At 43.5% G+C, this 22,357-nt stretch overlaps 1 protein-coding gene across 7 annotated transcripts in view; it reads right to left on the bottom strand.

Moving 5' to 3' along the window:
- Positions 1 to 22,357, bottom strand: part of CACNA1B (calcium voltage-gated channel subunit alpha1 B) — a 126,351-nt gene that overhangs the window by 26,356 nt on the left and 77,638 nt on the right. For all 7 annotated transcript variants that reach the window (XM_087944296.1, XM_087944291.1, XM_087944293.1 and 4 more), the window contains 14 exons: positions 21,685 to 21,814; positions 20,970 to 21,099; positions 19,757 to 19,816; positions 19,024 to 19,130; positions 12,315 to 12,411; positions 11,794 to 11,954; positions 11,027 to 11,164; positions 10,490 to 10,691; positions 9,984 to 10,148; positions 9,778 to 9,888; positions 9,251 to 9,334; positions 2,501 to 2,617; positions 1,287 to 1,352; positions 336 to 427 (listed from right to left, as the gene is read on the bottom strand). In XM_087944296.1, coding sequence (XP_087800422.1) covers positions 336 to 427; positions 1,287 to 1,352; positions 2,501 to 2,617; positions 9,251 to 9,334; positions 9,778 to 9,888; positions 9,984 to 10,148; positions 10,490 to 10,691; positions 11,027 to 11,164; positions 11,794 to 11,954; positions 12,315 to 12,411; positions 19,024 to 19,130; positions 19,757 to 19,816; positions 20,970 to 21,099; positions 21,685 to 21,814 — 1,660 coding nt within the window. The remainder of the gene's footprint in view (positions 1 to 335; positions 428 to 1,286; positions 1,353 to 2,500; positions 2,618 to 9,250; positions 9,335 to 9,777; positions 9,889 to 9,983; positions 10,149 to 10,489; positions 10,692 to 11,026; positions 11,165 to 11,793; positions 11,955 to 12,314; positions 12,412 to 19,023; positions 19,131 to 19,756; positions 19,817 to 20,969; positions 21,100 to 21,684; positions 21,815 to 22,357) is intronic.

The raw sequence follows: 22,357 nt of genomic DNA, 5'->3' as shown, positions 1-22,357 counted from the left end.
GCCGAAGAAGAGCCAGCGCTGTCCGAAGACGTCTCCGTGGTCAGGTGGCTGGCAGGACTCAACGCCCTTCAAAGGTGCACGGAACACTGTTCCCTATTTTTTTAGTTGCATTTTTTTATGTGCTTTCGAACTGCTAGGTTGGCAGAAGCTGCTGGGACAAGGAACAGGAGCTCACTCTGTTAGGCGGTGCTAGGGATTCGAACCGCTGAACTGCCGACCTTTCTAATCGACAAGCTCAGCGTCTTAGCCTCTGAGCCACTGTGTTCCTTGGCGTGGTTGATAAACATGGTCAAAGAAAGAATATTTCTCCTGTACGGGATCCAAGAATGACTCACCGAAAAAGCAGCATTAGTGCTTGCAGAAAGGTTTGGAAGTTATTGTGACGATTAATGGCGCTGTCATCATCCAGAGCGATGTTCCCAAAGACCTGGGGGAGGGGGCAAGGGGAGAGAAGGAAAGGGGGAGAGACGGAGAGAGAGAGAAGATGTGGAGATGATGGCGACTCTTCAAGATGAGTTTTCTCCATGTATGATTAAATATGTATTTCCTCTACTGTAAGTTTTGGGCAAAATCCCCCCCAACAAAAATATTTCTGGCTTTCAATCCATATGCTGCATTATCACCTTTGGAAAACATTACATCACTGGAAAAGCGACGAGATCCCTACAGATGAGAATGTGATTAGGAAAATATTAGAATGTGCAGAAATGAATAGATGAACACTGGCAATCAAGGAGAAAGAACAAAATGGAATATTATATGACGTGGGAGCTATTTTATGGATGGTTGGAGAATAAACACAGAAGTGAGAAATAAATGGAGATTAGTAAAATAAAAAAGATACGTTAAGATGGAGATGTAAGCAATATGATGATTATTAATATGATTGTTAAGATTATTATACCTATTATAGTATTATGTTTTCATTAGAAGATATGTTAAGAGGGAGAAATGAATAGAGTCTTAGTGCTGATTATTATTATTATTATTATAAGATTAGAGAATTATTATCAATGTAATGAATATTGCAAATGTTGATTGTAATAGCACAGAGACATTTCTATCCAGACGACACACTGTTTAACGGAAGATGATATGTGCAAGTTAAAAAAATAAACAGCAGCAACAGCAACAGCAATAATAAAAAAGACGAGTTTTCTCCAAGCGCCTCCATGGGGAAGTTGGGTTTACAAAAGGATACGTGGGGCTTTTCTTGAACCCATTGCTAAACCTCTTCTGTGACTCTGGTGAGCGGAGGCTCTAAACGCCGCTCAGCAGATTTTTACCTGCATGCCGATTATGGCATAGATGAAGAACAGCATGGCGATGAGGAGGCACACGTATGGCAAGGCCTGGAGGGAGAAGAAAGGCGGGAGGTGAGACTCGCCCGGCAGAGCCCAGGGCACCACAACATCTGCACAACCTCACATTTCATAGGTGGACAGGCAGTCCTTGGCTGCAATGGAGCCCCAGATTCCTGTTGCTAAGGGAGATGTTTGTTAAATGAATCTTGCCCCATTTCACGGCCTTTCTTGCCACCGTTGTTAAGTTAATCCCTGCAGTTGTTAAGTTGGTCACACCATCGTTAAGCGAATCCGCCTTCTCCATTGTCTTAGCTTGTAAGGAGGTCGCAAAAGGGGAATTGCATGACCCTGGGACACTGTGACCATCATAAATACGAGTCACTTGCCAAGTGCCTGATCACGTGACTGCAATAGTCATAAGTGTGAAAAACAGTCATAAGTCATTAGTTTCAGGGCTGGCCTAAGTCATTTTTCTGTGATGTTGTAACTTCAAATGGTCATTAAATGAACTGTTGTAAGTTGAGGACTACCTGTATGTATTTGGGAATTTTTTATGCACCTTTTAAAAAAATGTCTTGTGTTGGTTTGTTTTTGTTTTTGTTGTGGCCCATCAGCGGGCAGCGGAGCTGGCAGCAGACTCGGACAGTGAGGAGGTTGGGGAGGAACATGGGCCAGTCCTGGAGTCTGGGGAAGGCTCTGACGAGGGCTCTGTGTCGGAGACAGAGATGGGGCCAGGGCCGCCCGACAGTTATCAGCTGCCTTCGGAGTCAGAGATCAGTGGGGAAGAAGAACAGCTGGAGCCTGTTCTCATTGTGCGTAGGCGCAGAGCTACCAGGAGAAGGGAACAGCTAAGGAACAAGGCTTGACTCGGGAGTAAAGGCACAGGTGGACGGTGAATGGCCCCTCCCAGAGGGAATAAAAGAGGAGCAAAAGGGGAGTGGGGTTTGCAGGAGACAATTAGTTCAAGTCATGAGGGTGAAGATCTGATCCTGACTTCTTGCCAAGTAATTGCTGCTCCAGCATGGCATTTGGAAGATATTGGCCTGGCAACTCTCCCAGCCTGATAAAGGTCTGTAGTTGTGAAATCTCATGAAAGGCTGTTTGTGGGACTTTGGTGGAGAGGAATCCACTTTAACCTAAATAAAAGGGGTTTTGTTGGGACAAGGAGTCGGCTTCATGGTCTTGGGAAGCCTTACCTTGAAGGACTGGACAAAAGTCCACAGCAGAATCCGTATGGTGTAGCCCTGACGGAGAAGCTTGATCAGTCGGGCTGCCCGGAAGAGTCGGAGGAAGCTCAGGTTAATGAAATTATCCTGCAGAGAAAAGAAACATTTGCATCGTTCAGACCTCAGGTGGAATCAAAAGGTGCAAGCCACGAAAGAGAAACAAAAAATAAATTACCACCTTTGCTTTCAAATTGTCAAGTTGCCCACCAAAAAAACTTTTTGAAAAGAAGATTTTTCCTCGGTGCAGAAACTTTGAGGAATCCCTCTCCCCACAAACCCCTCCTTTGGCTACAGGGAAGAGGGGGCAAAAAGGGGACGAAAGAGGAAAGCTCTTTTTGCAAGAGATTCCTAGTTGTCTCTTTGGGGGTTAATCCTTAAAGTAGGTGCTAGCTTGGAAGGGTGGACAATGAACCTTTAGTAAACACAAAGGACCATCGTGAAAGTCAATCATTTGTAATGGGTCTCTTCTACATCAAAAAGAGGGGATAACTAGAAAGCTAGAAAGCTGGATAGATAGATAGATAGATAGATAGATAGATAGATAGATAGATAGATAGATAGATAGATAGATAGATAGATAGATAGATAGATAGATAGATAGATAGATAGATGATAATGCCTATTTTGATCAGTGACCAGATAAATAAAGGAGAGGTCAGGCAAAGTCTTTTTTGGAAAGATTAAATCAAGGTCTGAATCTTAGTGGCAGCTTCTCAGAAGCCTCCTAGAAAAATTTGTAGACAATAAATGGACAGTTATGTTAGATACAGAGTTGTGCAGTGGAGAGAATTTAGGACTAAGAAAAGAAGAAAGCTTAGGAAAATGCTTTGCTGGGCCATTGGGTAATCTGGAACTCAGCCACTCTATCTCCGTAGAGTGTAAGGAAATGGAGAGATGCAAGCCCTGTTGCCAAAGCAACCAGGGGTAAAACATCTTTTTGGTCCACAACTGTGAAATAGCATTTGGAAGTGCATTGGACAGATCCTACCCTAATTTGGAGGAGGAGGAAATGTTCAGTTACTTATAAGACAAGAGTCATAAGTTCTAGATCACGTGTGATTTTTCTCAAAAGGAAGAGGAGGAGGAGGGAAAAAAATATAACCAGACTTTTAAGATCCTGTTATATCCAAACTCAGTGGAAGTCACTGTAGCCTTCCTGTGAAATTGATGGATTGCTCTGGTCTGTCCAATGGATCTGATAATGTCAACCTATCTGAGGATTACTGGGAAGATCAACTACAGCGGAAGAAGAAACAACCATAGATTTCATCTTGAGCTCTCAGACAATAGGCAGACTATAAACGCTATTAAAACTCCACAAATGCATCATCTAGCTGGACAGCTTTCAAAATACTAAGAAAGGAAGGAGCTCAGTGTTGTGCCTTAATCTGGATTCCCTGCTAGGTCTTCACATACGTTAGCTCAATGTTTATACTTCATTTTTCAAGTTTAAAGAAAAACAAAAACCAAAAACCCAAAAGATTTCTTCCTTTCCTTAAACTCCCTCATCCCCATAAAGAAAGAGCCCCATCAACTTTTCCTTCGATCCCAATTAATTGAAACGGAAAATGTGATCAATTTCATTTCAATTTCCTTTCCCTTTTCAATGAACCAATGCTGAGAAAAACGTCATTTGGGATGCATGGTTTAAACCAGGGCTCTCCAGCCTTGGCAACTTTAAGCCTAGGAGGACTTGGCTGGTTGGGGAATTCTGGGAGTTGAAGTCCTCCAGGCTTACAGTTGCCAAGGTTGGAGACTCCTGGTTTAAACAAAGTATGTCAGCACATACAGAAAAGTGGGAGAGATTGGATTGTGTGTGAAGAAAGACTGAATTCGTGAAGAGTCCAAGAATGAAAAACATTCTGAATGTGGAAAGGAGATCAGAAAATGGGAAGAGATGTGCAAGGAGAGGAAATGGAATTAAATGTGAATGCAATGAAAGAATTTGGGTGGAACTGAAGTGAAGGGATGCTGAAAGGAGAAGCTTAGAGATGTTTGTATCAGTGACAGTGATATGTTACAAAGTGGATAGGAAGCCAATGGTATGAAGGTAAGGTTCCTTGGTGAATGTGTCTGGGAAGAAAACCACCAGGCTTGGTCACTGGAAGGAAACAGATTTGATGGAAGACCAAACCCACGAGGATACTAGGGGTGCATCGGAGAGGGTTTGGCAAGAACCAATCAACCAATCAGAAAATAGGGCTGGAAGGGACCTTGGAGGTCTTGTAGTCCAATCCCCTGCTCAAGCCGGAGACTCTTACAGAATCCCCGAGTTGGAAGGGACCTGGGAGGTCTTCACTGAATACATTGAAATGGTTGGGTCGAGGGGAAGGAGGGGATTAAGAAAGGTGCGGCTGGATGGAGCCGATACCCTGGAAAAGAGCAAAGTTGAAATGTTGAAAGGACAAAGCAGCAGATGGAAGGTCGCCAAGGAGAGACATGTAGAGGTAGAATGGATGGGACGATGTGAATTAGCTGAGCTGTGTTTCTTTTCCATTCTCTTTTGTGTCTTTCATTGCTTTGGCTCAGATATATTTCATTCTTTCCTGGGCTTTGCCCATCCAAAGGACTTGTGTGATGGGTACGTCTCTACGGAAGCCCTCCTAAGCTTTGGACTTCCTCCCCAGCAGAGAGGGAATTAGAATTAGAATGAATGAGCTGGAAGGGACCTTGGAGGTCTTCTAGTCCAGCCCCCGCTTAAGGAGGAGAACTTATACCATTCCGGACAAGTAGCTGTCCAGTCTTGAAAACCTCCAGTGATGGAGCAGCCACAATTTCTGGAGGGAAGCTGTTCCACTGGTTAATTGTCCTCCCTGTTAGGAATTTTCTCCTTAATTCCAGGTTGCTTCTCTCCCTGATTAGTTTCCATCCGTTGTTGGAAGCCCTGGTGGTTTTGCAGTTGTCTTGGTCTATAGCCCTTAGATAGCTGTGGAGCTCTCCCCTCACAATCTGAGGGCATCAGAGGAGAGAGGGACCTCGTAGGTGTAATCTAGCAGGCCAAAACTTTCCTTTCCAGCATCCCACCATCTTTTTAACAGATGCTTGACTGCAAGAAAAGCTGACCATCCCTACTAATACATTTAGTTGAGTGTACAAAGGCTGATTTCTTATCCAGTCATTGTTTTAAACAGTTGGGAGCGTCCAAGCCAACCATGCTACATTCTGGGGTGCCATCAAAACTCAACGGATTCAGCCACAGGCATGCAATCAGCTTGGCTGCCATTTTGTTTCAGTTCCGGTTTTAAAGAAAAGGGGGGGAAAAGGTGCAGCTCTGAATGGGTTGGGTCCACCCCATGTCATCACGGCACCCAGTTTTCAAAGAAAGAGAAAAAGCAAGGTGTCAAATCAAGAGGGCCGACTAACAATGAAAGACACCACAGCAAGAAAAGTCACAGACAACATCAAGAAACAAGCAGCCAAATATTCTCCCTGGGTTGATGCAGCAAGAGTCCAAAAAAATAATAATCTCAAATTAAAGAGAAGGAAAACAAATGAAATGGAGAACAAGTAAATAAAAATTCCTTAAAGCAGACAATTGAATTTTTTTAAATCCCCCCCCCCACCTCCCCCCCAAAAATTCAATGAAACCAACCGTGTCCTATATGAGATGTTTTCACGGATGAATTGTGATTTGCAAGGATTTTTGAGTTTAGCATTATTATTTTTTAAAAAAAGATATTTATTTTGGAGCAGGAGGCAGACAACAGACAGATGCAGACATGATGATTGTTTTTCGGTTTTTTTGGTATGTTGATTGAATGGCATGATTCAGCAGGAAAAGGGAAAACACACACAAACACAGAACAGAAACAGAAAGAAGAGAAAATGAGTCATTGGCTGTAGCAAAGAACAGAAAGACGAACGATCGTATTAGAGAGTGGGAGAATAAAAATTAGAGGTTTATAAAAAGAAGTGATATTTTTTTTCTAACAATGACCAACCCTGGAAAGAAACACAGTGAGGCAAATTATTTGCATTTCACATTGTAATGCAAATTCATGGAGGTTTCGTAAGCACCTTGATTTGTCTTTTTTTTTTAAATTCCCAGGCAAAGCAAAAAATGCCAGTTTCACAGTTTTCTGTTCAAAAAGGGAAAGTGAATTTAGCAACCCCCTTTAAGGGTCTTGCAAGATGAATCAGAAATTAGCAATAGCCACAGACTTATATACCGCTTCACAGTGCTTACAGCGCTCTCTAAGTGGTTTTACAGAGTCACCTTCTTGCCCCTAACAATCTGGGTCCTCATTTTACCCAACTCGGAAGGAGGGAAGGCTGAGTCAACCTTGAGCCTGGTGAGATTCGAACTGCCAAACTGCAGGCAGCCAGCAGTCAGCAGGAGGAGCCTGCAGTACTGCACTCTGACCACTGTGCTACCAAAAAACTAAACTCCTATAAACTCAAAGATGTCACTTGTATCATGTGCATTTTAAAAAAAACCACTTCTATTTTTAATCCATCCATTCAAATCTTCCTGGCTGTCTGATCTGACGATTAAGCTTATAACCTTAGCCATTGAAGGGGGGGAAATATCAGGTCTTCCCTGATGATGCAAGAGTTTATGTTTGTAAGGTGGGAAGAAAAACTGACATGGTTGTATTTGCCTGCAGAAGTTTTAAAAAAAAAATGACCACAGAGAGCAAGAAAGAGAAGAATTGGGAGCATTGGCCAAAGAAACCTGTACACCACACAGCGACAGAATCAAAGGAAAATGAAGTTCGTTTACGTGTTTTATTTACTCTTTATCCATTGGTTCTGTTGATGGCTAAACATCTCATAGGTGTAGAGGATAAAGGTCTAGAACCAGGTGGGAAAGGGGGAAAATATGGAGGAAGTCCCTACTTCTGGATTTCGGGGGGGGGGGGAATGCCCCACCCTCCAGAAGTTTCCTTTGATTAGCTCCTGTAGGAGAAGAGCAGACAGAGCTGGGAGGTGGAGTTAAACAGACCATTAGCTTAGAGTTGTTGCGTTCCCACAAGCACTCTAAGTCTAACTCCTTCTGAATTCCCCACCATCCTTATCTGGTGCCAATTTAGTGTTGAACTTAAATCTTCTATGCTGCAACCTAACGGATGTTCTGATTCCTTGTGCCTGCTAGCTCCTTTTGAATTGCATGGACCCACATCCAGGCAATCAAGAAGTCTGACACCGGGGCAAAGCTATGGATTAGCAGCTGGGATCTGCTCTGGATGACGACTCTGTTAGGGAGGTCTGAAAAAGCTCCATTGAATTACTAGACATCTTATTACTGATGTTGTGATTCCTTCCATTGACAGCAACCGCATAGCTCAGTCCAGAAAGCAAAAAGCAGAGATTCTGGTTGCAATAAGATTTATAACCAAACCTGCCATGTGACTGAATCAAGTCATGACCTCCCTGAAGAATCCACACATTACATGAAACTTGATAGGGAGTGGCTCTGATTGTCAAGCAACTCCATCTGGTCTGCTTACATTACAGGTCGGCATTGCACAAACTCAGAACATGAATTAATTCAGTAACCTCGGGCCACATCTTGCACGGATATAGCCAAGACCAAGCTGTCATTACACGGAGGGCAGAAGGAAGAAGCAACGATAATAAACCTCGGTGTCAAAGGCTGCTCACAGGGTCAGGAAGAAAAAGCTTAATGAGATTTAAATTAATTCAAACAGTATCCAACCCATTGGATGTGATTAATGCAGCCGTTTGGTGACATTTGAGTCTTTCTCTCGTGTCAAACATTATAATCTGCAGAAGAGGCAGCAAGAATTATGGCTTTCGGGAAAGAATTTGCAAATATGGTTGACCACCCGAGTGGAATGATCTATTGCCACTGGATACCAGCAGAAACAAATTTGAGTATGTGGATATTTAATTAATTCTTTGGCATTGTACATAGTGTCCCTGTGAACAACCCTTTTCAGTTGTAAAAAATTGACTGGGCATCCCTTGCCACCAACGCCTTAAAGTTTCCAAAAGATATACAAACTTGACCTTGACAAGAGAAGAACCTTAGGACACAATTCAAGTTGTCCAAATATCCCCTCTCAAGTGTGGACTTGACATGGACTGGGATGTATTTTCTTAGAAGCCTCTAAAGTGGCTCCAGCGAAGCTGGAGGTCAGTCATGGGACTTAGCCCAGAGTGGGAACCACGGTTTCCTTGCTTTCTCCCAACAAGGAGAAAGGCCAGAAGTCCCAACTTGGAGTCAGCTTGGAAAAAGAAACAAGAGAGTTCAAACAAGTCATCAATCCCTGACCTTCTTGTTTCTTCCTGGGAGCATGGGAACCCTGACACTTCAGAGGCTGCTGAACCATGGTAGGAGACCCAGACATCCTGGCCAATGTTCAGTGTTCACGCTGTCCTCCTGGTGTCATTTAGAAACATCTGGAGGACAACGTGTTGCCCAACATCTTAAGTGATAGATGTTGACCATAATTAATAATGCCAAGCATGACAGACCCAAAATCAGGAGCTCTGCAAAATCCCTTTGAAGTCACAAAAGGTCACAAAACCTAAATATGGGGCAAGATAGGAGAATTAGAAGGTCTCATAACATTTGTTCTCTTCTGAAGCAGTTCAAGATGTATCTTCATCACTTACCCATCTCAATATTAGCTTTAGTTCTCCAAAATTTACAATTCCCCAAGAGGTCTATCCAAAAGATTCTCTAGATCCGTCCCTTTTTTTTAAAAAAAACATGGTTTGCTAAAGAAAAACAAATCTCCAGTTGGTACTCACCGCAATCTCTGTGACTAAAATATCAGTAATACTTCCCAAAACTGTGACAAAATCAAAAATGTTCCAGGCATCACGAAAATAATTCTGTAAGAGACAAGGGAAGATTCTTCAGATCCCATTCAAAGCTCTTGACCAAAATGAAGCAATAATGGAATGATACAGAATTCAGAAGTAGACCTACTTGGAAGCAAGGTGGGAAACTGAGTCTCTTCAATATCCAAGGAGGAATAGGATAGGATAGGATAGGATAGGATAGGATAGAATAGAATAGAATAGAATAGAATAGAATAGAATAGAATAGAATAGAATAGAATAGAATAGAATAGAATACAGAGTAGAGAATATAATAGAGAATACAGAATTAAATAGAGAATAGAGGAGAGGAGAAGAGAATAGAATACAGAATACAGAATAGAATAGAACAGAATAGAATAGGAATAGAATAATTTGGAAATGAATATGGAAAGTGAGAACTTCAATTTAAAAGCGAGAACTTGACTTTGACAGTGATGACATAAAGCTCGTACCAATGCACCAAAGGCGATGATCTTCAAGATACATTCCAGTGAAAACATGGAGGTGAAGACAATATTGAGGCATTTCAGCATATCTTCATAGGGTTCGGGGGCACCATAGAACTAAATTAAAGAAGGGGGAGTGGAAGAAAAGTCAAGTTGCAGCAAGCAGAAAAATAAGTCAAGAGTCCTCATGAATTACCCCGGATGTTGCTAACCTTCATCATAAGCACGATGGTATTCAGCGCAATCAGGACCATGATAAAGTACTCAAAAGGAAGAGACACCACAAATTTCCACATCCTGTACTGGAATGACTGTTTGTTTTGGGGCATGTAGCGGGTTAAAGGCTTGGCACTAATGGCAAAATCTATGCAGGCTCTCTGCAAGGGAAGAAAAACAGCAACACGAAGAGAAAAAGTCACAAGAGCACAACCTTACTTCTCCCTCCTCCTCCTCCTCCTCCTCCTTCTCCTGAATGGTCTTCTTCCAGGCCATCAGTTCTCTGGGCTTGCAATTACAGCAAATAGCTGGTTACACATTTCATATCACGATCCGATCAGCCTTGAGATGTTAGCTGATCTCTACAGCTGGACCAAGAGCATGGGTGAAGCAAAAAATATCCTGGAAACTGGGTGAGATTCTCTTCCCCAAAATGGTCTGAAACCTTTTACCACTCATTGTTCAACTCAACTGCATAATCCTAGCGAATCAGAGCAAGTACCTCATTTTTCTCCAGGCTGCATTCAGACATCACTTTGTCACCCTGTTCTTGGAAGGTGATGATGATCAAAGCTACAAAGATATTCACAAAGAAAAATGGGAAGACGACAAAATAGACGACGTAAAAGATCGACATCTCCATCCGGTAGCCAGGACTTGGGCCTTGGTTTTCATATGTTGCATCCACAGAGTGCTTCAAAACACTGCAAACGGAAGGGAAGGAAGGAAGGAAGGAAAGAAAGAAAAGAAGAAAGAAAGGTGGAAAGAAAGAGGAGAGAAAGATAGAAAGAAGGAAGGAAGGAAGGAAGGAAGGAAGGAAGGAAGGAAGGAAAGAAAGAAAGAAAGAAAGAAAGAAAGAAAGAAAGAAAGAAAGAAAGAAAGAAAGAAAGAAAGAAAGAAAGAAAGAAAGAAAGAAAGAAAGAAAGAGATAAGATCAAGGTAAGGCTTCAAATCCACAAAAACACAGGGAAAGTTTTCTCACTCTTTACAAGACTGCCATTAGGAATAAAGCCAAGGATGGCCAAGGATGCAAACTCACGTGGGCCACCCTTCTCCAGTGGAGACTGTGAACAGGGTCAACAGAGCCCAGAGAACGTTGTCATAATGGAAATCATACTTCTTCCACTGCCTGGGCTGAGCTTCCACTTCATCCTTTTCGTAAGCCAGGTACTGGCCTCTAGAAGAGACAAAACAGGGTGTTTAAAACAAGCCACATATCCAAGTCTGTCAAAACTGAGATTTGTTTCTCTCAACAGTTTTTTTTGCAAGCAATGCCCTGATTAAAATTATTGGTGCAGCTCACACAGGCATAGAGAACTGCAACACCTCCTCAATCTGAATTATTTGGGAATTGAAAATGCCCCTTTTTAGTGCCAAGGACTCTGCTTCAAACCCCAAACAAACTTTTTTCAAAAACAACCTGGAACTAAGGAGGAAATTCCTGGCAGTGAGGAGGACAATTGACCAGTGGATTCACTTGCCTCCAGAGGTTGTGGTTGCTCCATATTTGGAGGCTTTTATGAAGAAATTGGACAACGATTTGTCTCAAATTGTATCAACTATGGTTTCCTGCCTGAGCAGGTGGGGTTGGACTAGAAGACCTCCAAGGTCCCTTCCAACTCTGTTATTCTGTTATGAAAAGTCCTGGAGTACTTAATCTTTGTAGGACTTGCTTTAATAAAGGTTTGGTCACCCCCACCCCCGCCTTTAGAAAATTGAATATATCCTCTGGCTACATGGAGACCTGGAAGCCTTTGCATCCACTCCACTCCGGCCCTGCCCTAACCTGCCATTAGATTGGGGCACCTGCAGTCTTTCTCCAAGTCCTTCGATTCGTCGGTGCAGTAGAAGAACCGGCCCTTGAAAAGCTGCACTGCGATGACGGCGAAGATAAACATGAAGAGCATGTAGACGATGAGGATGTTGAGAACGTTCTTCAGGGAGTTTACCACGCAGTCGAAGACTGCCTGTGCCAAAGGGAGCAAAAAGACCGTTTCAGAATCAGAAAAATCAAGCTCAGATTTCCAACTTACCATTCCTCTTAAGCAGGGATGGGATTCTACCGGTTCGCTCCGAGGATCAGCCCACCTGCCTGGCCCGGCTCTATCCGGTGCTGTATATCCTGGTTCTGAAGCGCAGCTGGCTGGCGTGGCACCGTGGATTGCTGCGCATCAGCTATTTAACTCACAAAGATTGCCGGAGAAGGTCAGGAGCAAACACTCTGCGTGCACGCAAAGGACGCAGTCACCGAACCAGTTGTTACACCGGTTGAGTCGCACCCCTGGTCTTAAGTCAGTAGTACGTTTCCGCAGCTGTTGTTGCCTTACCTTCAGTTTGGGTAGACGTTTGATGGTTTTCAGTGGCCGAAGGACCCGTAGCACGCGGAGGGACTTAATGGTGTTAATATCCTTCCCTTTGTTCCCTCTGCAGTAAAAAATAAAAAATCATGACATCAAGAAGAGGATTTGGTCCTGGCCCAACTCACTTCAAAGTTCTCACTGCTAGGAAAATATATAACATTCCCCCCCAATCTACTATATTTTCCTTTTCCCCTCTCTTTGCAGCACCCCAAAATGCAACATCTTCTCTTCTCTCGTGGATAATATGGCATGGAAATCAAGCACAGCTCAAAAACACCATTGCAAGATTCCAGGCTTTTGATTTCTGTTAACCCTGGAAAAAGTTTCTTTGTTTTCATGCTGGTATCCACTTCCACCCCAGTTGCAAACGGCCCAGCCAACAAATGCAAGATGCTGTAATGGTTGACAAACATTTCATCAAATGACATAAAACTGCACTCAATTTTATCTCATTCGGGTGATTGAATCAAGCTCGGGAGCTCAAGAAGGGGCGGCTTGCTCAGAGATTGTCGCTGTTCTTATTCGTTGCCTTAAATAAGCCCTTGTTTTGCATACGTGGCCATATAGGTCTCCTTGCTACCCGAACTGCAGAAAGTCTGTAAAATTGTTTCTCCCAGAGAGAGAGAGGAACGTCACCCCACAGTTTCAGAGTGGCAATGGACAGCAAGATTGAAGCATTCTGAGAATGGAGTGGGACCATTCACCATGGCCAACTCGCCAGGGGTACAATTTCACAATTCAATTTAATTATTCCAAATAAATAAATAAATAAAATTTATTTTTTGCCATTTGCATTTCATTTTGTCCCTCCTTTTGCATCCGTCCTTTAATAGCAATAGCATTTAGACTTATATACCGCTTCACTGTGCTTTACCACCCTCTCTAAGTAGTTTACAGAGTTAGCATATTTCCCCCCAACAATCTGGGTCCTCTTTTTACCAACTTTGGAAGGCTGGAAGGCTGAGTCAACCTTGAGCTGATGAGGATCGAACTCATGGCAGTGGGCAGAGTTATTCTGCAATACTGCATTCTAACTACTATGCCACCATGGCAAGGAAGGAAGGAAGGAAGGAAGGAAGGAAGGAGAAAAGGGAGGGAGAGAAGGAAGGCAAGGCAAGGAAGAAAGTAACAACAATAGTTCTTCTATACCGCTTCCCAATGCTTTACAGCCCTCTCTAAAGTGGTTTATAGAGTCAGCCTATTGCCCCCAACAATCTGGGTCCTCATTTTACCTGCCTCAGAAGGATGGAAGGCTGAGTCAACCTATCCCACCATTTCTTTGAGATTAGTATAATTCTTGTCCTGCAGCGAGTTGGCTATGGTGAGTTGGCCGTGGCAAAATGTCATAGGCCCTTTCAGCAAAGAGGTCCAAGGTTCATCCTTGGTAACGACCCCCCCAAATCAGCTTGCGCCCATTAGAAGCTAATGAAGCACATAGCCTTCCTTAATGGAAGCCTATAGAGGTGAAATTATTATGAAATAAAAACTAACGCCATTCCAGCTAGAAACATTTAGCGGCAAAGTAGGGTGAAGAGCATCGCCAATTGACCCCTTGACAAAGAGCTGGTGTTTCGTTGAGAAAGAGAAACACGGGTAGTCCTCGACTTATGACCACAAGTGAGCCGCATTTGTCCATTGCTAAGCGAGACAGTGGTGAAGTCAGTTTTTGCCCCTTTTTACGACCTTTCTTGCCACCATTGCTCAGTGAATCACCACAGTTGTTCAGTTAGCAACACAGTTGGTTAAGTGAATCTGTCTTGCCCATTGACTTGTGCTAGGCCAGGCCAGAATAGAATAGAATAGAATATAGGAAATAGAATGGAGTGGAGTGGAGCGGAGCAGAGCAGAATAGAAATAGCACTTAGAGTTACATACTGCTTCACAGGGCTTTTACGGCCCTCTCTAAGTGGTTTACAGAGTCAGCATATTTCCCCCCAGCAATCTGGGTCCTCATTTTACTGACCTCGGAAGGATTGAAGGCTGAGTCAACCTTGAGCTAGTCAGGATCGAACTCCTGGGAGTTGGCAGAGTTTGCCTGCAATGCTGCATTCTAACCACTGTGCCACTGCAGCTCTAGTTCTTGTAACTTTGAATGGCCACTGAATGGCCACTGTGGTGAGTCGAGGACCACCGTAAGCTCCTCCTTGGCAAAGACCACCCCCTCCGGCCCCAGCTGAACAACCTCAGCTCCAATCTCATCTCGCCAAGGTTCCCCAAGGGCCACCTCGGATTACATTCCGCTCAAACCATGCTGGGCCATGGAATCGACCCACGGCTTGCGTGCCGGTCATGAGAAGCAGCGCCAAGATGCTGGTGCCAGTCATGCAGAAGAATGGATTTCAAGAAATGGGCGTGATGGTGAGATGAGGAAGACTTCAGAGGTGGAATACAGAACAACAGAGTTGGAAGGGACCTTGTCGGTCATCTAGTCCAACCCCCCTCCGCCCAAGCAGGAGACCCTACACCATTTCTGACAGACGGCAGTCCAGCCTCTTCTTGAAAGTCTCAGGTGATGGCGCTCCCACAACTTCTGAGGGCAAGAATACAATGGGATTTTTTTCTATGCTCTGACCCAAATTGGAACACATTCTCAGCTTCAGAATGTGAATCACATCCTTATTTATCCAGTAAATTAAAATAAAGAAAATTTCTACATTGGAAATAGGAGACAGGACGTTTTTCCTCCCCAGCTGCCTTAGAAAAGGATGCCTGGAAAACCTTTCTTTTAGCTCAAAAAAGGGAGAAAGAATCCACACATATATATATGAATGGTACACAGTGAGACAGGCCTATATTCATACCGCTGGTTATAGCTGTACACAAACCTCTGGACACACTGACAAGATTTCCCCTCCCTTCTGAAATTTTGGTACAACTTCAAGTCCTAGGAAGGGAAAGTTAGTCATTCTCTGGACTTCCCCGATTTTCTTTAAATTTCTGTTCTTGCAACATCTAAAAATGTTGAAGAAACCTGAACACCCGGTGCTGGGGGGGAGGGGGGGGGTCTGGCTTGAAATAATTCTGCATTAGTTGGGTCTCCTAATAAGGCCAATTTTTTAAAAGGGTCCCCCAAAGAATCTTTTCCAAAAGGCAACTGGACTTTCTTGTGTGTTTTTTTTCCCTGAAAAGGCTTCACTTCTCATCCAAGAAGCTTCTTCAGTTGAGAAGTGAAGAAGCTTCTTGGATGAGAAGCGAAACATTTCCAAGGAAAGTTGGATTGCCTTTGGAAAAGCACCTTTGGGACAATTATGGTGTCCACGGAGATTGTCATTCCTCCCGATCATTTTTTTTCCAAGAGGCAACCTGACTTTCTTTGTTTTTCCTTGAAGATGTTTCACTTCTCATCCAAGAAGCTTCTTCCGTTCTGAAGAACTGAACGGAAGAAGCTTCTGAGATGAGAAGCAAAACATCTTCAAGGAAAAACAAAGAAAGTCCGGTTGCCTTTTGGAAAAAAAAAAGCATCTGTGGGAGAATCTCCAGACTTTCTTAAAAGGGATATTTCTTGATCATACCCAGTAACCATGAATCACGGTCAGCCGAAAGACTAGACCTGCCTCTGAGTTTCTTGTTTCTGCATCGAGAAGGTTCAATGGTTGTTAAAACCAAGTTTTCAAAGAAAGGAGCAGAGGATGCCCCATTGGTAAGTCATGGTGGGACCAAGACAAGAAGAAAGGGCAGGACTCTTTCATGCCACCCTACCCCCCCAACCAGACCACCTGCAGACTGGAGACTATTAACATTAACATAGTTTAACAGAGTTGGAAGGGACCTTGTAGGTCATCTAGTCCAACCCCCCTCCGCCCAAGCAGGAGACCCTCCACCATTGCTGACAGACGGGACTCCAGTCTCTTCTTGAAAGCTTCCAGGGATGAAGCTCCCACAACTTCTGTTCCATGGGTTGATTGCTCTCCCTGTCAGAAAATTCCTCCTTATTTCCAGGTTGAATCTCTCCTTGAATCAGTTTCCATCCGCTATTCCTTGTCCTGCCTTCAGGTGCTTTGGAGAATAGCTTGACCCCCTCCTCCTCTCTGTGGCAGCCCCTCAAATATTGGAAGGCTGCTATCCTGTTTCCCCTGGTCCTTCCCTTCCCTAGACCAGCCAGGCCCAGTTCCTGCCACCATTCTTCACGTGTTTCAGCCTCCAGTCCCCTCATTATCCTGGTTGCTCTTCTCTGCCCTCTTTCTAGACTCTAGGTTGCCCCTTCCTAATTTGGAGAAAATGAGCTCTTCAAGCTTTTCACCAGATATTAGATTGTGATCCCTTTGGAATTATGGAAGCAGTAATAGCATGTTTTATACCTGCAAGTTTAATGCGTTTTTATTATACCATTTTATGTGAGATATAACATAAACATGGCTCAGATGACTTATTCAGGTTAAATGTAAAGAAATGAAGTAGCTGGGATGTTTTTCCCCGGTTCATGTTCACACTAATTAATATTTATTATGTCCTAGGTGTTGTATCAAATTGTTTATCTGATATGCAGAATAGTATTTATCTAAAATATGCTATTAAATTCAATATAAATTGATCCCATGATAAATTTCTCCCCAGCTATAAGAAATGCTGTGTAAAATTCTGTCTCTCGCTTAGTTGTAGGGGGGAAAGGAGGGTGTACAGGTAGGATTATTTTGATTAGTAGCTAACATAGAAGATAGCATTTGTTTTCCTACACTTGAAAATAATTGTTTTATCTTCCAGCTAAAGAAGGAATCTGGCAGTTTGCTCTTGCGTTTCATTTACATTTCGGCTGTACTATTCTTCTAGAATTGATAATTTTCATTAACTTGTATGTGTTGAAATCAAATAAAAGCTTCCATACACATTACAAGATATAAATGCACTGGATTCTAAAAAAAAATATGAAATGAAACCCAAGATGGGTGAGAGCAGCCAATGGGATGGTTGTAACATGAACGGAGAAGAAGGTTTTGGGCATCTGCAGGCAGGCAATAACAAGGCCACAAGGGAGAGCAATAATGTATTACCCAATGAAACTCCTACAAAGACGATCCCAGTGAAAGGAAGACACAAAAAAGAGCAGAGTCAGCCACAAGGAAGACAATAATCCAAACAACAACCCCAGAACACACACAATGGTTGTGTTTCAAGGAAAGACACTCCTCTACTCCTGTCCTTTGATGCGGGGACAAATAGATGAGAGTTTGGAGTCCAGGCATATGCATCCTTCTGGGTAAAGAGGAAAAGTAAAACAATGAACGCTTGTGTTCATTATCCCCAAAATGACACATTTCCCCCCTATTTTTTATATCCTGGTCACTTTCAATCTGACTTTAAGAGTCCTGGTGCAGGGTTGGGAGATTAAAGTGAAGAGTGGGTTCAAAGCGAAGAGATTCAACCACCCCATTGGTTCAAGCCTTTGAAATAATTCCCAATTTCCCAAACAAGTTGTGTCTCACAAGTGTTTTCCCTCCATTGGGGCAGAAAAGATGAAGTAGAAACTACTGTGAATGTTCTGAAGTAGACTGCATTTCTACTTCAAATAGTAAGTTTTCTTATAGCCCAGATTAGGAAAGATCAACTCCAAAGCAAACATTAGTTCTCTTCACCCAAAACAATTGAGATAGTCAACAACAAATCTTGTGTCTGTAAAATGTCCTAAACTTGGTTAGTTTTACCTTGGCTGTTTTTCCCCTACAAACCCAGCCCAACCCTGAGTGAGTTTGTGATTCAACAAACGGTAGTGTGCAAACCAAGAATTTCATTCATTCAGCAAATGGACCCAGAATATTGCAGAAAACCAGTGAGATGAAAAAGAAAAAAAAAGTTATAGGAAAGGGAATTTTTTGCAGATGTCCACGGGAATTGGATTCTGATGGCCGGAAAAACTGACTCCATCGTAGCACTCCATCGCCGAACAGAATAAAAACATTTGACTGAGAAGGATTGATCCCCAAAAGGATATTTAGATATTATAAATAGTTTGTGACAGAATTATTAAGTGGCTTACAATTACAAGGTGCTCCAGGAAGCATAAAAAGGGAGGGAGAGGGAGGGAGAGGGAGAGGGAGAGGAGAGAGAGAGAGAGAGAGAGAGAGAGAGCGCTGGAGGCACTAAGCTATTATCATGATTGTCATGGATGGGACTTTGGCATGTTTCCTAAGCTATAAGTACCAGCAAGTCCAATTCCCGCTTTAGTTTGTGTTAAAAGAAGGACATGATTCCCCTTCCAGTTGTATCCAACTCTAGGTGGGCAGGGTTCATCTCTCTTTCAAGGCTGAAGGAGCCAGCGTTATCTGAAGACAATTTTGTGTGGCTGGCATGTTATACAGAATGCTGTTATCTTGTCATCAAAGTGGTACCTATTAATCTACTTGCATTTGAATGCTTTCGAACTGCTCGGTGGGCAGGAGCTGAGCTGAGGACAGGAACTCACCCAGTCTCACAGCGTTGAGTCTCAAACCCAGGCTGTCAGTCAGCTTTCCAGCTGACAAGCTTAGCGTCTTTAATGCACCCTCACCAAAGGATGCTAATGGTAGATGATCTGCTTAACTTCCATTGAAGGAATCCCTTCCGGCTCACTGAACTCAAGCGAGAACTTCTAGGTAATGAGGGCAGTCAATTCCCCACCCCCACCCCACCCCCCACCCCCAAGCACAGCATCGCTCTGCTTTCCACTTCAGGAAATCAGAGCTCAGGAAGAAAAGCTACTTACGAAAAGGCAAATGCCACAAGAGCTCCACTGACCACAATGAAGTCGAGGATGTTCCAGAGATCGCGGAAATAGGCACCAGGATGCAGCAGAAGTCCCAAGTCAATCATCTTCAGAAAGGGGGGGGAGAGGGGGGGTGAAGGACCCAGGGAGGGGAGAAAGGAGAGAAAGGTAGATGTCACTATTGTTTTTAGTAGTTTGATGGACTTCACGTAGCACTGATGATGTTAGCTATTTGGGTCATGTCATGTCTGCAAGAAAACCACCAAACTCAGAGAGCAGCAAGGAACCTACAGCCTTCTTCCTCCTCCTCCTCCTGCTCCTCTTCTCGCAAACTCCCTTCTCTTCTAGCACTGATAATGTTATCTACTTGGGTATTGAAACATTTGCAAGAAAATAACCATGTCCAAAGAGCACCAAGGAACCCATAACCTTCCTCCTCCTCCTCCTCCCTCCAAACTCCTTTCCCTTCTAGCACTGATGATATTATCTAGTTGGATAATGAGACATCTGCAAGAAAACAGCCAAGCTCAGAGAGCACCAGGGACCTCTCATTTAAACCCTGAGCTACAAATATTCTTTATTGGTTTATGTGTATTCTTGCACGTCCTCAAAAATCCACATGGATTTCACAGGATACAGTTGTTATAAGTATGCAAATAAGTGGTCCAATGTCGTGCTTGTGTATTGTTCCTTTGTAGACATGCTCCTAAGAGATCTTGAGAAAGATTCTTACCTTTATCACCATCTCAAAGGTAAAGACACCTGTAAATATATAATCCAGGTACTTGAGAGCCTGAAAAGAGAAGGAGCAGTTAAAAAGTTAAAAAGAGCCAAAGTAAATTGAATCCAAAGAACACATACATTATGTATGGGGAAAAAAATCACAGAGATTCCTTCTACTAGGGTGTTTTACCATCTGGTTTGCTCTAAGATCTGAGACGTGCTTCAGTCTTGAAGGCTCAGGTTAGGAACTGGTCTTTGAAGCAATTGGTAGCTGTGGTGACGCAGTGGTTAGAAAGCAGAATTGCAGGCTAATTCTGCTGACTGCCACCAGTTCAATCTTGACTCAAGGTTGACTGAGCCTTCCAAGACCTTTCTGAGGTCAGTAAAATGAGGAATGAGGTTGTTGGGGGAAATAAGCTGACTGTGTAAACGGCTTAGAGAGGCCTGTAAGGCACTGGGAAGTGGTATATAAGTCTAACTGTTGTTGCTAATGCTATTGGTACCCACTGGTGCTTGGTCAGGGATTCTAGGCAGAAGCCCCTTTTGGAAAACAAGCAACCGGCCATCCTTTGTAAGCTGCCCATGAAGATCTGGGGAGGCTTCCCTATCGTCTAGGAAATGGTGATATGCACTGAAGAGGAACTGGATCCCCTTTCAGATCCATATTTGGTGGCCTGGTTGTCTTGGCAAGAGGAATCGGTTCCATCTCCATCCCACACTCAAGTGACAGAAAACTGCAGGTCGAGTGCCTGAAAACAGGGACCCAAGAAACATGTAGAAGAAGGCAAGGTGGAGAGCCGTGGTGGCGCAGTGGTTAGAATGCAGCATGGCAGACTACTTCTGCAGACTCCCAATTGCCAGAAGTTCAGCAGTTCGATCCTGACTGGCTCAAGGTTGACTCAGCCTTCCATCCTTCCAAGGTTGATAAAATGAGGACCCAGATTGTTGGGGGCAATAGCTTGACCCTGTAAACCACTTAGAGAGGGCTGTAAAAGCATTGAAGTGGTATATAAGTCTAAGGGCTATTGCTATTGCTATTCCATTCCATTCCACTCCACTCCACTCCACTTCACCTTACCCTATCCTAAGCAATATGCTTACTCTGTAAAGCACTTATAGAGTTTAGAAAGCAGTATATATGTCTTAAGTGCTATTGTTATCTTCAGCTCCACCCCAATGCAGAGACCTTCCTCCACAACTCATCCTGAACTCTCATCTCTCACCTCATTTCTGGGTGACTCTGCTTGAACAGGGTCTTCGGCGGCCAGGGCGATGCTGCTGAGTGCGATAACGAAGAGGATGACCATCTCGAAGTAACGCATGTTGACAATGTAGTGACAGAGGCACCGGATCCTGCAGAGGAGCCAAAGAGAGGAGTGAGAGAGGAAAGGTCAAGGAAGGTATGGCCACCACCCCACAGGGCCGCATCAAAGTGACCATGTTGCGAGGCTCTGGCAGAGCACCCAATGCGATGAAGGAGCTTCTGCCAACATGGTACAATGACTTCTTGAGATGTTTGCGTACCCCTTCCCTAACAAATCAATTCAGCCTGCACTCAACAAGGGGTTGGTCAAGAATCTGATGAGTTTGGTGATTGGTTGAAATGGCAGAACTCAGCAGGCCTTCCTGGCTGTGGAAAATTCCACCAGAAACCAGAAGCCTGTGAGTTAACTAAAGAAGGGTACTTGAGTCTTTTTTATAACTTCTAAACCTTATCTATTGTGTGCTACCTTCTTTGTATGTAACTAAGTCAAAATATGAAATCTCTCTCTCTCTCCCTCTCCCTCTCTCTCTGCCTCACACTGTGTTCGGAGTTCTTCCAACATAAGGGAGGACTCACCTTTGTTCAGAAGAATCAACGACTTTGGCTTATCAAGAGATGTCTCCTTCTTCCTACCAAGTCCCTCCTAAATCCCTGCCTAACAAGGGACGACTTACGGGTTGGTTGGGCTTAAGACGAACATGGAGCTGTAGGGAAGGATTGGTTTGGGTGTACTGTTGGCCATGTCGTCTTCAGCATCCATGTCCTTCTTCTCTTCCATTTTGGCTTCAAATTCAACGTTGTTCACTAAAGGGTTGACAAAGATAACACTACATCTCAAAATGAAAGTTTCTGAATAGGTTTGGAGCACAATATTTTGTTGCTGTGGCCCAGAACAAAATAGCCACTTCTGTTTTGTGAATAAACCTGCCTGAATTGGTCATTTCTTCAACCTATTTGTCCTCAAAGGCAACAAGACAAGTTACCAGGCCATCCTACCAATGGCCAGCTACTTACAGGTAGTCTCTGACCTACAACAGTTCATTTAGTGAACGTTCAAAGGTACAACAGCACTGAAAAAAAGTGACCATTTTTCGCAATTACAACTGTCAGTCACGTGATTTACATTCAGATGCTTGACAACTGACTCCCATTTATGATGGCTGCAATATCCCAGAGTCATGTTTAATTTCCCCTTTCATGACCTTCTGACCAGCAACATCCATGGGGAAACCAGATTCACTTAACGACCGTGTGACTCATTTAACTGCAGTGATTCACTTAACAAAGGTGGCGAGGAAAGTCACTTAACAAATTTCTCACTTAGCAACATAGCAATAGCCCTTAGAC

Source organism: Notechis scutatus, chromosome 15 (assembly GCF_049901735.1).
Source record: "Notechis scutatus isolate UNSWTSFEM ecotype Mainland chromosome 15, rNotScu1.2, whole genome shotgun sequence".
In the NCBI taxonomy this organism is placed as follows: Eukaryota; Metazoa; Chordata; class Lepidosauria; order Squamata; family Elapidae; genus Notechis; species Notechis scutatus.
This window is presented reverse-complemented; position numbering and strand designations above follow the sequence as displayed.